At 52.5% G+C, this 13,589-nt stretch overlaps 1 protein-coding gene across 5 annotated transcripts; it reads right to left on the bottom strand.

Moving 5' to 3' along the window:
• Positions 1 to 46: 46 nt before the first annotated feature.
• On the bottom strand, positions 47 to 13,556 carry TMC4 (transmembrane channel like 4). Of its 5 annotated transcripts, XM_055311822.1 has the most exons (15): positions 13,261 to 13,556; positions 12,522 to 12,735; positions 10,659 to 10,804; positions 10,280 to 10,512; positions 10,063 to 10,184; positions 3,820 to 3,967; positions 2,943 to 3,110; positions 2,576 to 2,739; positions 2,190 to 2,316; positions 1,858 to 1,955; positions 1,462 to 1,645; positions 1,045 to 1,175; positions 782 to 937; positions 410 to 488; positions 47 to 305 (listed from the first exon to the last, which is right to left on the bottom strand). In XM_055311822.1, the coding sequence occupies exons 1-15, from the start codon at positions 13,421 to 13,423 to the stop codon at positions 228 to 230; spliced, it is 2,211 nt and encodes a 736-aa protein (XP_055167797.1). In that variant the 5' UTR covers positions 13,424 to 13,556; the 3' UTR covers positions 47 to 227. The 5 variants fall into 5 exon arrangements, with proteins under 5 accessions (XP_055167797.1, XP_055167800.1, XP_055167798.1 ...); XM_055311825.1 differs by lacking the exons at positions 782 to 937; positions 1,045 to 1,175; XM_055311823.1 differs by lacking the exons at positions 410 to 488; positions 782 to 937; positions 1,045 to 1,175.
• Positions 13,557 to 13,589: the final 33 nt, after the last annotated feature.

Raw genomic sequence — 13,589 nt, 5'->3', positions numbered from 1 at the left:
ACATCTGATTGGCCGGCTCAGGATGCAAGTTACAAACAAAGCGCTCTGCAGTCTCAGCGGCGTTTATTGGTACGAGAAAGGTTAACGCGACAGTGAGGGGGCGTCAGGGCCCCGGAAATCTCCGCGGCCGGGGACTTAGGGTCTTCTCAAGTTCTCTTTTACAGATGAGGTGCGGGCTTCCAAAGGGTCCGGGGGCAGGATGAAGTGGGCCATGGTCCCGAGCAGGGCTAGGGAGGTCGAAGAGCCCCGGTGGCCGAGCTCAGTGCCACAGCGCGCTGTGCCAGGAAGACCTTATTCTGCGCCTCCTGGGTAGAGGTAAAGGGTAAAGAGAAGTGCAGGTGAGGCCGACCGCTCCCCACCATTTCTTTCAATATCCAGGACCCCCTACCATGAACCCGCTTTGCCTCACCGTCTCTATCTGGCGTTTGAGCTCAGAGACGAGACGTCCATAGGAGTTAGCCAAGGCCAGGGTATATGCCATCAGGATGCTAGAGGAGACGGAAATGGAAGCCATACCCAGGGGGCTCTTAGCATATCTTCAGTGTAAAGGCTCCTTAGAAACCGGGGATCTGGACTCCCAGCCCCACCCCCCCGCCAGACCCCTCCTCCCTCAGACCCGGGAGTCCAGGCTCCTCCTCCTTCAGACCCAAGAGTCCAGGCCCCCAGCCCCCTCCTTCCTCAGACCCAGGAGTCCTGGCCCCCAGCCCCTCCTTTCTTAGAAACAGGCAGTAGGGGCCCCCAGGGAACACAAACTCAGACCCAGGATTCTGGGCTCCCTCACCTGGAGATTAAGAGAAGAGGCACAGCAAAAGCCTGGGTCCCCAGGAAAAAGAGAAAGTTCTGGACGGTCTGAGGGAGGTTGGAAATAGACTCAGGGATCTGGGCCCAGATAGACGACTGCCCTTGGAATGGACCACACAGCTTAGAAGGTGGGATCCTGAAGAAGTCAGACAGTGTTCAAGGATGGCCAAGATTCAGAATCCTGGATGAGGGTGGAAGGAAGGAGGGAAGGAGAAGGGAGAGGCAGGCCCCTCTCACACTTACAGGAAGATGCTGTAAAGCACGGGAACAGCGGAGATGGCCAGACCCAGGAGAAGGACCAAGGGGAAAAAGAAGTTCGCTGTGGAAGCCCGAAAGGTGCGGGAGGCCGGGGAGCAGGTGGAGAAAAGGGTGAACTGGGAGAAGAAGGAGACACAAGACCCTGAGCCCTGGCCTGTCCTTTTTCATCGTCCAAGAGTCCTTGTCCCTGGCCCCTCCTCAGGAGGGAAACAATCCCTGGTTCTTTGCTGCCGTCAGATCTGGGAGGCCGGATCCCCTCTTCCCCTGGACGGAAAAGACGCCCTAATCCCCTCCTCCCACATCCAGGAGTCTGTCCTCCAGACCCTTCTCTCTCAGGAGCTAGTAGCTGGGGACTCTCGCATCCTCCTTCCTCAGGACCCAGGAATCCACCACACTCCTCACCTTCTTGAAATAGAAAAGTAACAGGAACTTGGCCGTGTTGAGCAGAGGTAGTAGAGGGCAGAAAAAACTCCCTACCCAGACCACCGTCTGTGCGTAGATGAGCCCGAGCACCTCGTCGGGTACCTGGAACTCCTGGGTTCCCACCACGCGACCCAGGGCCCCGGGACAGAGGCCACAGAGCAGCCTGAGGGGTGGGGCGGGGCCAAGTCAGAGGCAAGCCCGCCCGCCTTGCCCCGCCCCTGCCGTCCTGCCCGCCAATCAGAAGTGAATATATTTGAATAGGGGTAGAGTTTTCAGTCCTGGAGGGAGTGTGTGTCTAGAGGGAAGTAACTAGGTAAGAGGGGGCGGGGCCTGCAGACAGGAGGGCGAAGAAATGGGGTAGGGGTGGGGGCTCACTTCCGAGGAAACTGGATGAGCAGCATGACAGCCACGCCAGTCAGCAGATCAAAGAGCAGGAGTTTGTACATCTCCTGCCCCAGCCGGGTCTCCCAGCACTGAGGAAGGAAGGCATGGATCAGAAAGACCTCCAGATCCAGGCACCTGGAGGTCCAAGCATCCAAGTCTCCAAATCACAAGTGATCCTAACAACCCTATGTTGGGGGGGGGGGCTTAAGGGGAGGGTGTCCTAGCACTTTAAGCTCCTTCTTCCTCTTAAACCTGGAGTCTGAACCCATCTGGTTCCTGCTTTCCTTCAAGGACCCAGGATTTGGGGCCCCTTTCTTTCTCACCGGTAGTTCCCTGTAATTGTAGCCACAGGTCTTACACTCTTCAGCCTCAGCCTTGCCCCCACAAGTGATCTGATTCCAGAGGGAGAAGAGCAGGACTAGCAGGGATGCCAGGCGGAGAAACACGGTCCTGGCAAGGGGAACAGAATCAGCCCTGACCAGTGTTCACCACGTGCCAGCCGCCCTCCGCCCCCCACATGTGGAACATGCTCACAATTCTTCCCACTTCACAAATGAAGAAACTGAGGCTCTGATGGAACAAGAGTCAGGATTTGAATCCAGATCTCACTGGGTCCCATATCCTGGGGATTTCTGTGCCTTGTGTACTAGAGCCAGTGTCTTTCACATCAGCCCTGCCGTCATCCCCAGCACACCCACAAAGGTAGAACCTGAGCAGGATAAAAGCAATCTGGTGGCTCCTGGTGTAGCCCTCCAGCGGGGCGATGAGCTTGAACACAGGTGGCAGCAAGAAGTTAACCCCAGAGATGAAGATGGATGGAAGGTAATCCACCAGGAGCTTTAGCAGTGGCATCTGCTGGACAGAGGGCGTCTCCTGGGAGAGAGGGTGATGGATCAAGCAAAGAAGCTCTGGGCTTCTGGTCCTCCAGAACCTTGCTAAACGTCCTCCCCCAGCCTTTTCTTCCTCCAGCACCCCAAAGTCCAAACATACACCCCCACCCCTCCTAAGATGCCCTCCAACCTTGGAAATGTAAGTTCCAGGATGGAAGGACTCTCCTCCCCCAGGACCCTCCACACCTGAAGCCCCACGGTGGCCCCTGTAGCCCAGTAGATTCCGTAGAAGGCCGCTCCCAGGAGTGCAATCACCAGCAGATTGAGCACGATCCGCACCGACCACACCCTGGCTTGCTGTCCCAGGGTCCGCACTGCAGCCTGGCGCCTCACCACAGCTTCCTCCAGCTCCACCTGAGGCCAGGAAAGACGTCCTTGGGGGCTCAAGTCCCCCAGACAGGCCCGGCAGGTGGTTCAGAACCCCAGCTCAACATGAACTGACACAGCAGCACCCTCTAAAGACTTCTGCAGGGGATCCCTGGATGGCTCAGGGGTTTAGCACCTGCCTTTGGCCCAGGGCGTGATCCTGGAGTCCCGGGATCGAGTTCCGCATCAGGCTCTCTGCATGGAGCCTGCTTCACCCTCTGCCTGTGTCTCTGCCTCTCTCTGTGTCTCTCATGAATAAATAAATAAAATCTTAAAAAAAAAAAGACTTCTGCAGTTCTTGCCCCAATCCCCCCATGGTCCTCTACTGGACAATTTAGATCTCCCACCTCTCCCCAGCCCCACCCAGGGCTCCACACCGCGCCCCTCCGAGGCCCCGCCCAGCCCTCTTGCCTGGGGCGGAGTTCCAGTTCTACTTTCTTAGCCTCCTTCTGGCCAAGCCCAAGTCCTCACCCAGTGCAGAGGAGCTTCATGCCCCGCCCCCTTCCCGCTGCCTGCTTTTTTCCTGTCCCCTTTGACATCAGGTATCCCTACTGGGGCCTCGTCCCAGCCCTCTCATTTCGCGAGGTCCGCCTCCTTAGGAGAAAGTTCCGCCCAGCGTCGCTTTGAGCCCTGTCCCGGGTCTGAACCCCGCCCAGATTCTCGGCCCCGCCCCCTCTGGTCCTTTCCCTGAGCTCACCTGCAGCTCATACAGGATGTTGCGCTGGCGCAGCCGCACGTGGACATCCCCACAGAGGCCGAAGTCCCAGGCGGTGAACACCCGATGGCTGTAGCTGGTCAGGGCCCCCGACTCAGCCAACAGCGTCTGTTTCAGTCCTGACACGGAGCTGAGAGAGGAAGGCCCCAGAGACGGGGTGTGGAAGGTCAGTGAGGGCGGGGTCACCCCTCTTATGGGACTAGCAGGGAAATGAACCCTGGGACCTTGGGAATTTGACAAGTAGAGTCAGAGACGTGCAGACACACACAGTCATGGGAGCCAAAGACCAAGAGAGGGATTCAGGGGCCAACTGGGGAAGGTAGACACCCGGCAGAGAGCCACGGCGCTCCAGAGAGCAGAGGGCCGGGACCCAGAGTGACAAAGATCCTGGGGACAGACACAAATGTAGAGGGGAGACTGCGACCCCACTGGGAAAGGATTCAGAGAAAGTGGACAGGGAAATGAGGGAAGAGGTCTAGAGAGAAGTGAGAGACTCAGAGGGAAGGACAGACGTCCAGAGAAGGGGGTGAGGGAGAAAGACCCAAAGGGTGGAGGACTGAGACTCAAAGAAATGGGGCAGGGACGCCTGGGTGGCTCAGCGGTTGAGCGTCTCCCTTAGGCTCAGGGCATGATCCCGGGTCTGGGGATTGAGTCCCACATCGGGCTCCCTGTGGGGAGCCTGCTTCTCCCTCTGTCTGTGTCTGCCTCTCTGTGTCATTCATAGATAGATAGATAGATAGATAGATAGATAGATAGATAGATAGATAGATAGATAGATGAAAGGAAAGGAAAGAGGAAAAAGGAAAAGGAAAGTGGGGCAAAGACCCAGGGAGAGGACAAGGAAGCAGAGAAAACTGGGCAAAGAGATTCCATATCCACCTTTAATGACCTGGCACAAGCCCCCAGAATCTCTTGAGTGGATGACTACAGAGAACTGCCACCTGGCCTCTGCTTCCACCCTCACCCTCTTGAATCCATTCTGTTCCCACTCTGGTGGAACCTTCTTTTTTTTTTAAGATTATTTATTTATTTACTCATAGAGACACACAGATATATATATATATATATATATATATATATATATATATATATATATATATATATATATATATATATATATATAGAGAGAGAGAGAGAGAGAGAGAGAGAGAGAGAGAGGCAGAGGGACAAGCAGGCACTATGCAGAGAGCCTGACATGGGACTCCATTCAGGGTCTCCAGGATCACTCCCTGGGCTGCAGGCGGCGCTAAACCACTGTGCCACCGGAGCTGCCCTGGAACCTTCTTTCTATGCAGACTAGATGGTACTACCACTTAAAAACTATTCCACAGCTCGTCCTTGTTCTGGAAGTTTAGGCTCCTTCATAGCACAGCCAGCCAGCAAACACCTAATCTAGCCCCCACCTACTTCTTGAAACTCAAATCCTGTCCCTCCTCCTGGCCTTTCATTTCTCAGAACACTCCAAACCTCTTCTTACCATAGGGCCTTTGCACGTGCAGTTCCTGCTGCCAAGAATGTCCAGATCGTTAATTGCTCACCTGGCACGTTCCTTCTCATCTTCTGGTCTCTACCTACAGGTCAGTCCTTTACTACCACTTCAATTAATGAGGGTCCCCTCCCATTCTCTATCACAGGGGGTGGCAAATTATGGTGCCAGTTTTTTGTAAATGAAGTTTTATTGGAACAGAACCACATCCACTCATTTACTTACTGGCTATAGCTGCCTTAGCCCTACAACAGCAGAGTTTAATTGAGACACAGACCATATAGCCAGAAAAGATGAACATATTTCCTATCAGGCCTTTACTTTATCAGGAAAATAATTGCTGATCTCTGCTTTATCATCTCATCCCTTTTTTCTTTAAAAAAAAACTGTTGTTTTTTAGATTTTATTTGACAGAGAAAGCACAAGCAAGGGAGTGGCAAGCTCTCCATTGAGCAGGGAGCCCGAAGTGGGGCTCGATTGCAGTACCCTGAGATCATGTCCTGAGCCAAAGGCAGATGCTTCACCGACTGGGCCCCCCAGGTGCCCCCCATTTGTTTTCTATATAGTACTGCTCTCACACTGAAATAGCTGATTCGATTTTTAATGTAAAAGTTGCTTGTTCTTTATCTCACAAGTCTCTCCTCCTGGACTGTGTGAACTGTGCAAAGGTAGGGGGACCCAATCTTATGGCCCTGGCCCAGTGCCTGGCATTTAGGAGACCCTCCACTTCTTCTTTGTTAAGCCCATGATTTTCTTCTTGACCACAGCCCCTGCCCTTGAGGGATTCCCAGTCTTGCCTGAATGCCAGCATGTCCCAGATGGGCATCTCTATCTGGATCCATCTCCAGAACCCATGTGGGCAACCACCTACTCCCTTCATTTGTCCAGAAGCCACTTCAGAACCAACCGGCCACAACTGTGCTCCCCACCAAGGCTACTCTCTCCATGGCCCTTGCCATCACAACTGCCAGCAATGTGGCCCTTCCAGGGGCTCGGGCTCAACACACCTGAAGTCATTCTTAACTTCCCAGCTTCACCATGCCCCATATCCAATCATTAGGGAACCCTCTGGGCTCTACTCAACATACAGCCAGAGTCTCCCTTTTATATGAAGAACAAAACAGGCCAGAGCAGCCCATGATGTTAACAGAAAGGATGGGGTGGGGAGAGTTCAGGGGAAATGCAGTAACCTGAGATCTTGAGGGGGCTTCCATGGGCTGGTCATGTTCTATTTCTTGATATGGATGGGGACATATCAAGCTCTATTCTTTGATTTTTGCATTTTTCTGGATATGTGTGATATTAAAAATATATATATACACACACACAACACTAAGATTTGACAAGGGAGCCCACATATTCCCTTGGGGAGGATAGTCTTTTCAACAAATGTTGCTGATAAAACTGGAGAGCCACATGCAGAAGAACGAACCTGGTCTCAATCTTAAACTGCTCACAAAAATTAACTTGAAATGCTTTAAACATGTAAACATAAGACCTAAAACAGAAAAAGTCCTAGGGAAAAAAAAATGATGGAAGACCTCCTTGACATTCATTGGGGATGATATTTTGGCTAGGACACCAAAAGCATAAGCAACAAAAGCAAAAATGAATTAGTGGGACTCCATCACACTTAAAAGCCGCTGAACAGCAAAAGAAACAATGCATAGAATGAAAAGGCAACCTATGGAATAAGAGAAAATATTTGCAAATCATATCTGTCACTGGGGTTAATTGAAAAAAAAATAGAAAAAGAACACATACAATACTCAACAGGAAAAAAATTTCAATTTAAAAATGGGCAGAGAAATTGAGACTTTTTTTTAAGACATCTAGATGGCCAACAGGTATGCAAACATGTGCTCATCATCACTGATCATCAGGGAAATGCCAATCAAAACCACAATGAGCTATCACACCTGTCAGAATGGCTGTCATCAAGAAGACAAGAGATAAGACCTGTTGGTGAGGATGTGGCAAACAGAAAACGCTGGTGCCCTGTTGGGAATGTAAATCAGTGTAGCCACTATGGAAAACAGTATGGAAGTTCCCCCCAAAGTTAAAAATAGAGCTACCACTTCATCCAGCAATCCCAGAAGCAAACTTCTGGGTATATGTCCAAAGGAAATGGAAGGAGGATCTCAAGAGACATCGGCACCCCCACATTCATTGCATTATCAGCAATAGCCAGGATATGGAAACAACCTGTTTGCCAACGGATGGATGGATAAAGATCTGATACGTACACATATAACAACAGTATTATTCAACCCCGAGAAAGAAGGAGATCCTGCCATTTGCAACATCACGGATGGACCTTGAGGCCATTATGCTAAGTGAGATAAGTCAGAGCAGACAAACGTTGTGTGATACCACTTATTTATGGAATCTAAAAAAGTTAAACTCATGGAAACAGAGTAAACTGGTGGTTACCAGGGGATGGGGACGCGTAGAGGTCAAAGGTTACACACTTCCAATTATAAGTTCTGGGGAGCTAATGTACAACACTCTGAATATAGTTAACAGTACTATCTATGTTAGATACTTGAAAGTTGCTACAAGAGTAAAGATTTTATTTATTCACGAGAGACAGAGAGAGAGAGAGAGAGAGAGGCATAGGCAGAGGGAGAAGCAGGCTCCATACAGGAAGCCCGATGCGGAACTTGTTCCTGGGACCCCAGGGTCACACCCTAAGCCGAAGGCAGACCCTCAATCGCTGAGCCACCCAGGTGTCCCTACAAGAGTATATCTTTTTTTAAAAATTTTTTTTATTATTTATTTATGATAGTCATACAGAGAGAGAGAGAGAGGCAGAGACATAGGCAGAGGGAGAAGCAGGCTCCATGCACCGGGAGCCTGATGTGGGATTCGATCCCGGGTCTCCAGGATGGCGCCCTGGGCCAAAGGCAGGCGCCAAACCGCTGCGCCACCCAGGGATCCCTAGAGTACATCTTAAATGTCATCATAAAAGACATGATATGATGTGAGGGGGTGGAGGTATGAGCCATTGCTTGGCGTTAATCATGTTGCAATATGTAAATGTACCAAATCAACACTTTGTACACCCTAAACTTACACAATGTTATTTATGCCAATTGTATCTCAAGACAGCTGGGGGACAGGGATTAGAAATTCAATTTAAAAAAAAGAAAAGAGGGATCCCTGGGTGGCACAGTGGTTTAGCGCCTGCCTTTGGCCCAGGGTGTGATCCTGGAGACCCGGGATCGAATCCCACGTCAGGCTCCTGGTGCATGGAGCCTGCTTCTCCCTCTGCTTATGTCTCTGCCTCTCTCTCTCTCTCTCTCTGTGACTATCATAAATAAATTTTTTTAAAAAATTATAAAAAAATTTTTTTAATTAAAAAAAAAAAAGAAAAGAAAAATCCCAAGCTGACCACTACCACCACCCTACTCCAAGCCACCACTGTCTCTTGCCTGGATTGCAAAACCCTTGTGACTATTTCACCTGCTGTGGGTCTGCTCATCCCTTACTGTCTTTCCTCCCTCCTTTCCTTCTTGCCTCTCCCTCCCTCAGGGCCAGAACCTGAAATCAAATCAGGTTGATCTGGTCAAGAAACTGCAGTGAGTCCCATCTCACTCAGAAAAGCAGCCAGATCCTTTCTGGAGTGCAGGTGCATCTCCACGGCTCTCCCCACCTCCCTCTGCTCTGGCCCCAGCCGGCTGCCTAGTGCGCCCTCCAGCACACCACTCTCCTCCTACCTTGCTCTGGCCGGGCCCTCTGCCTGCAGTGTTCTTTCCCTGCGTGGTTACTTGACCAGATCCCTCTCCTTCTCAACATCCTCATTTAAAGATCTTGTCTTGGGACGCCTGGGTGGCTCAGCGGTTGAGCATATGCCTTTGGCTCAGGGCATGATCCCGGAGTCCTGGGATTGAGTCCCAAGTCGAGCTCTCTGCATGGAGCCTGCTTCTCCCTCTGCTTGTGTCTCTGCCTCTCTCTGTGTGTCTCATGAATAAATAAATAAAATCTTAAAAAAAATAAAGATCTTGTCTCAGTGAAGCCTCCTTGGGCACCTATTCATAGGCAGCCTGGCCTATCATCACTGGCACCCCACTTCACCTGCTCTGTGTGTGTCCAGAGCCCCATGTCATGGACTCATTTATAGCTTATTGCTTATCACCTGTCTCCACCAGGCCGACTGTCAGCTCCATCAGGACAGAACTCGGTCAGGTTTTCTTCTTTTAAAAAATATTTTATTTATTTATTCATGGAGACAGAGAGAGGCAGAGGGAGAAGTAGTCTCCCTACAGAGAGCCTGATGTGGGACTCGATCCCAGGACCCCAGGATCATGACCTGAGCCAAAGGCAGATGCTCAACCACTGAGCCACCCAGGTGCCCCTCGGTCAGGTTTTCATTCATTTGTTGTCCTGTTTTGCCAACTGTCTAGAACAGTGACCAGAACATAGTAGGGGCTTAATAAATATTTGTGAGAATGAATGAATCACCCCTATTGGTTTCTTATAAAGCACTCTCCCCTCCAGAAAAGATGTATTTAATTTGCTGGGCTAATATCTTACTTTCCCCTACAAGCTTCTAAGACGCAGGAAGTTGAAACTGTCCATCTTTGTCACTGGTCTTTGCCATTTTAAAAATTTGATTTCAATACAGCTAGAGAAAGGGATCATGGAGCAGGACTCTGGATTCTTGGGGATTGGTCCTCTACCACCACCACTCCTTCCCCACGACACCAGGGTGGGGATGGGGTGCGGTTGTTACTTACCGGTGGAGGATGAGCAGCAGATACAGGAGGCCAATGACAAAGACGGAGCACAGATAGGTGACTGCCAGGTGTGCGCGGGGTGGGTAGAACCCATAGAAGAGGGGAGACCATTCTAGAAAACCCTGCAGAGGAAAAGTTCACCGTGGGCTTAGGCAATCAGAATTGGGGGGTACTGAGGCTCGGTGGGGGGGGGCCTCCCAGGGCTCCAGGGACGCACCTCTCCTGACAGCAAGTTGAGGAGATGGGTGGGGAAGGTGACTAGGCCTTGGGGGCTGGGGTTGTAGAAGCCACAGGGCGAGGAGGTGTCAGAGCCAGGGGGACCCGGGAGGGTCCCTTCCAGCCAGGTGGGCAGCAGTGTCATACAGGCCTTAATTACAGACGCCAGCACGTTGAGAAGCAGCAGGAAACGCAGCAAGGAGAAGTAGGACTCGGTGCCGGCACCAAACTGGCCTACGGGGGGTGCAGAGAGGCCTGGGGCTCCTTTCCAGGTCCAGAGTCAGGGCCCTGACATACAGTCCCTCAGACCTGGGAGTCCTGATTCCCCAGCCCCTCCTCCCTCAGACCCAGGAATGGGGCCAGCCTCAACCCCACCACACCCCCAATTCTCTTCAGTGTCCACGCCCAGGGTTGCAAGGTGTGCAGGCCTTCCTTCATCTTCTCCTTCAACCTCCGGAACTTCAGGGCGCAATTTGAGGCTCTGGAACCTGATCCCTGAGCCACTTGGTCCCTGGCATGGCTCTTCCTGGTAGGGAAACATTCAGAGACAGAATAGGAAGGACCTGGCAGCTCCCAATGGACACCCCCAAGTGGAGAAACAACACAACAGCAGGAGCGGGAAGTAAATTGTAATATATCGATAACTCGGAATCCTCTACAGCCATAGGAAGAGACACAGCTAATGCACAGAAGGCCAGGCAGGCTGTAGGTACCGCAGGAGCTCTGGAGCAAGCACACACACTGTGCTCTTCAGGGATGAACTTGCAGGTGGCCAAGCTGGACAGGAGAATGAGGAACAGATCAGAGAAGCCTGGGAAGGATAGGATGCCTAGGTGGCTCAGCGGCTGAGCATCTGCCTTTGGCCCAGGGCGTGATCCTGGGATCCAGGATCAAGTCCCACATCAGGGTCCCAGCAGGGTTAGTTCTCCCTCGGCCTGTGTCTCTGCCTTTCTCTCTGTGTCTCTCATGAATAAATAAATAAAATATTTTTTTAAAAGTCTGGGAAGGGATGTTGTGGGGAGGTGGGGGTGACTTGGGGCCCATGGGCAGCTTCTGGGAGCTGTGGAGCTGTGTCTCCTGCCCTGCGTGGAGTTTCCGTGGGTTCCCGTTATGGGAATACTCTGTGTATACACAATGTTTCATGCACTTTTCTGTAGGCAAATATCAAAACCTAAAAGGAAAAAAGGAAAAAAAAAAAAAGGAAGGTGTGATCCTGTGATTTATAATAAGAAATATATATCTGAAAAAAATATATATATCTGGGTTTTGTCCCCCATTCCTGGCACAGAGCTTTAAAAATCTTTGGAATACCCTGAGTAATGAGACTAAGAGTGGGGGCCTCGTTGCGGGGGGGAGCCAGCCCTGAGACTGGAGGGAGAGAGAGGGGCTGCAGGCTGAGTTCCATGGCCAATGCCCACAGATTTAACCAAGCACACCTATGCAACAAAACCACCATAAAAACCCAAAACGAGGGAGGCCTGGGTGTCTCAGTGGTTGAGCGTCTGCCTTTGGCTCAGGTCGTGGTCCCATGGTCCTGGGATCGAGTCCCGCATTAGGTTCCCCGCAGGGAGCCTGCGTCTCCCTCTGTGTCTCTGCCTCTCTCTCTGTGTCTCTCATGAATAAATACATTAAAAAAATAAAGAATAAAAACAAAATGATGGGGTTTGGAGAACAATTTCAAGACACACGGCCCCATTCTCAGAAGGGCCTCGTGTTTGCTTCTTTTGTCCTGCTGTTCCTGGGTGGTAATGCACAACACAGGCATCCCACACTTTCCCAAAGTTCCAGGGCCAGGCCTTTGTTTTTAGGAAAGACCTGTGTTACCCTTTGCTTGACGCCCCAAGCAGGTTTATGAAAGGTTTCATAGCAACGCTGTCCTTTGGATAGCGGGGAAACCTGTCAGTCTTGCCGGAGCTGTCCAGAATGTTCGTTGTTCAGCAGCCGTGCACATCGTGTAGCCCGGGAAGGGAAAGAAGGAAGAGGGACAAACTTCGGAAAACAGAAGGCCACAACAAAACACTACACAGATTCCAGGCACAGGGAGAAGGAGCCAGAGCAGAGAGCCAGCACACGAACCCAGGCGACAGGAGAGTTCTGGAGCCAGGAGCCAGGAGCCAGGGAGGCAGGAGGCCTGGGAGTCAGAGAAGCAGAGACACAGGCACAGGGAAAGAAGGCAAGAGAAGCAGGGAGAGGCTGAGGGAGGAGGAGAGGACACACGCTGGCAAGCCGGAGCGGAGCCTCACCTGTGTGTCCGGCGGGCCTGCATGGGCCATGGCAGCTCCCGGGAGGCGATGGGCTCCTCCAGCTCCTGCTGGGCGGCTTCTGCCATGGTCTGGAGTCTCCTCTCTCCATCTCCTTCCTCTTCCTCCGATGCCCCCCACGGAAGAACCCCAGGGCCTCGGTACCGAAGGGTTGCAGCACTGGGGAGCTCATTCAGCACAGAGGAGAGCGATGGGCCTGGGGTGGAAGAGAAGGGGCTGGGAGGGCGCGGGAGCCCCAGCCTCCTCCCTCAGACCCAGGAGCCCAGGCCCCTGCTCCTCCTCCCTCAGACCAGGAGTCCAGGCCCCTGCTCCTCCTCCCTCAGACCCAGGAGTCCAGGTCCCCAGTCCCTCCTCCTTCAGACCCAGGAATCCAGGTCCCCAGTCCCTCCTCCTTCAGACCCAGGAGTCCAGGCCCCGTGTCCCCTCTGTAAGCACTGAAATGTGGACTCCCTAGACCCCTCCTTCCTCAGGGCTGAGGAACTCAGTCTTCAATTTCCTTTTTCCTCTTGCTCAGGAGTTTGCAACCCTGCCCCCCCTCTTCCCCCCTCTACTGCTCCTCAGGACACAGGAGTCCTAGCTCCTGGTTCCCTTCTCCCTCAGACAACCAGGAATTTAACCCTCCCCCTTCTGCCCTCTGGACCCTGGAGTTTCAGCCTCCGTTCCCTGCCTCCCTCAGGACTTCCACCAGCCGAAGGGGCTGGACCCCCTCCCACTCCCCCACCTGCTCTGGCCTCCCGGGGTGCCAGCCACCCTCCAGGGGAGCCCCAGGCCTCCGGTTCCCATGTCGGGCGCTCTTCCATGGCCGCAGGTGAAACTGTTTCCGTCTCCAGCGGCCAGCTGGGCGCGGTCAGCCACAGGTAAGGAAGGGACATTGGCAGGTCCATACCTGGCCACCAGGTGGCTCAGGGAGGGGAATCCGAAGCACTTGTCATCAACCAACAGGGCGGCTGCTCGAAAGGTCTTCTGGGAACCGAAACCCCCGGATGCCAGTGTGACACCAGGGAGCCTGGCTCGAGCCCATCCTGCAGCGGCTGTGTGAGCCCCACACCT

The sequence above is a fragment of the Nyctereutes procyonoides genome, unplaced genomic scaffold (assembly GCF_905146905.1).
Source record: "Nyctereutes procyonoides isolate TBG_1078 unplaced genomic scaffold, NYPRO_anot_genome, whole genome shotgun sequence".
Classification (NCBI taxonomy): Eukaryota; Metazoa; Chordata; class Mammalia; order Carnivora; family Canidae; genus Nyctereutes; species Nyctereutes procyonoides.
Note: the sequence above shows the minus strand (reverse complement) of the source record. Positions and strands in the feature narration are given on the sequence as shown.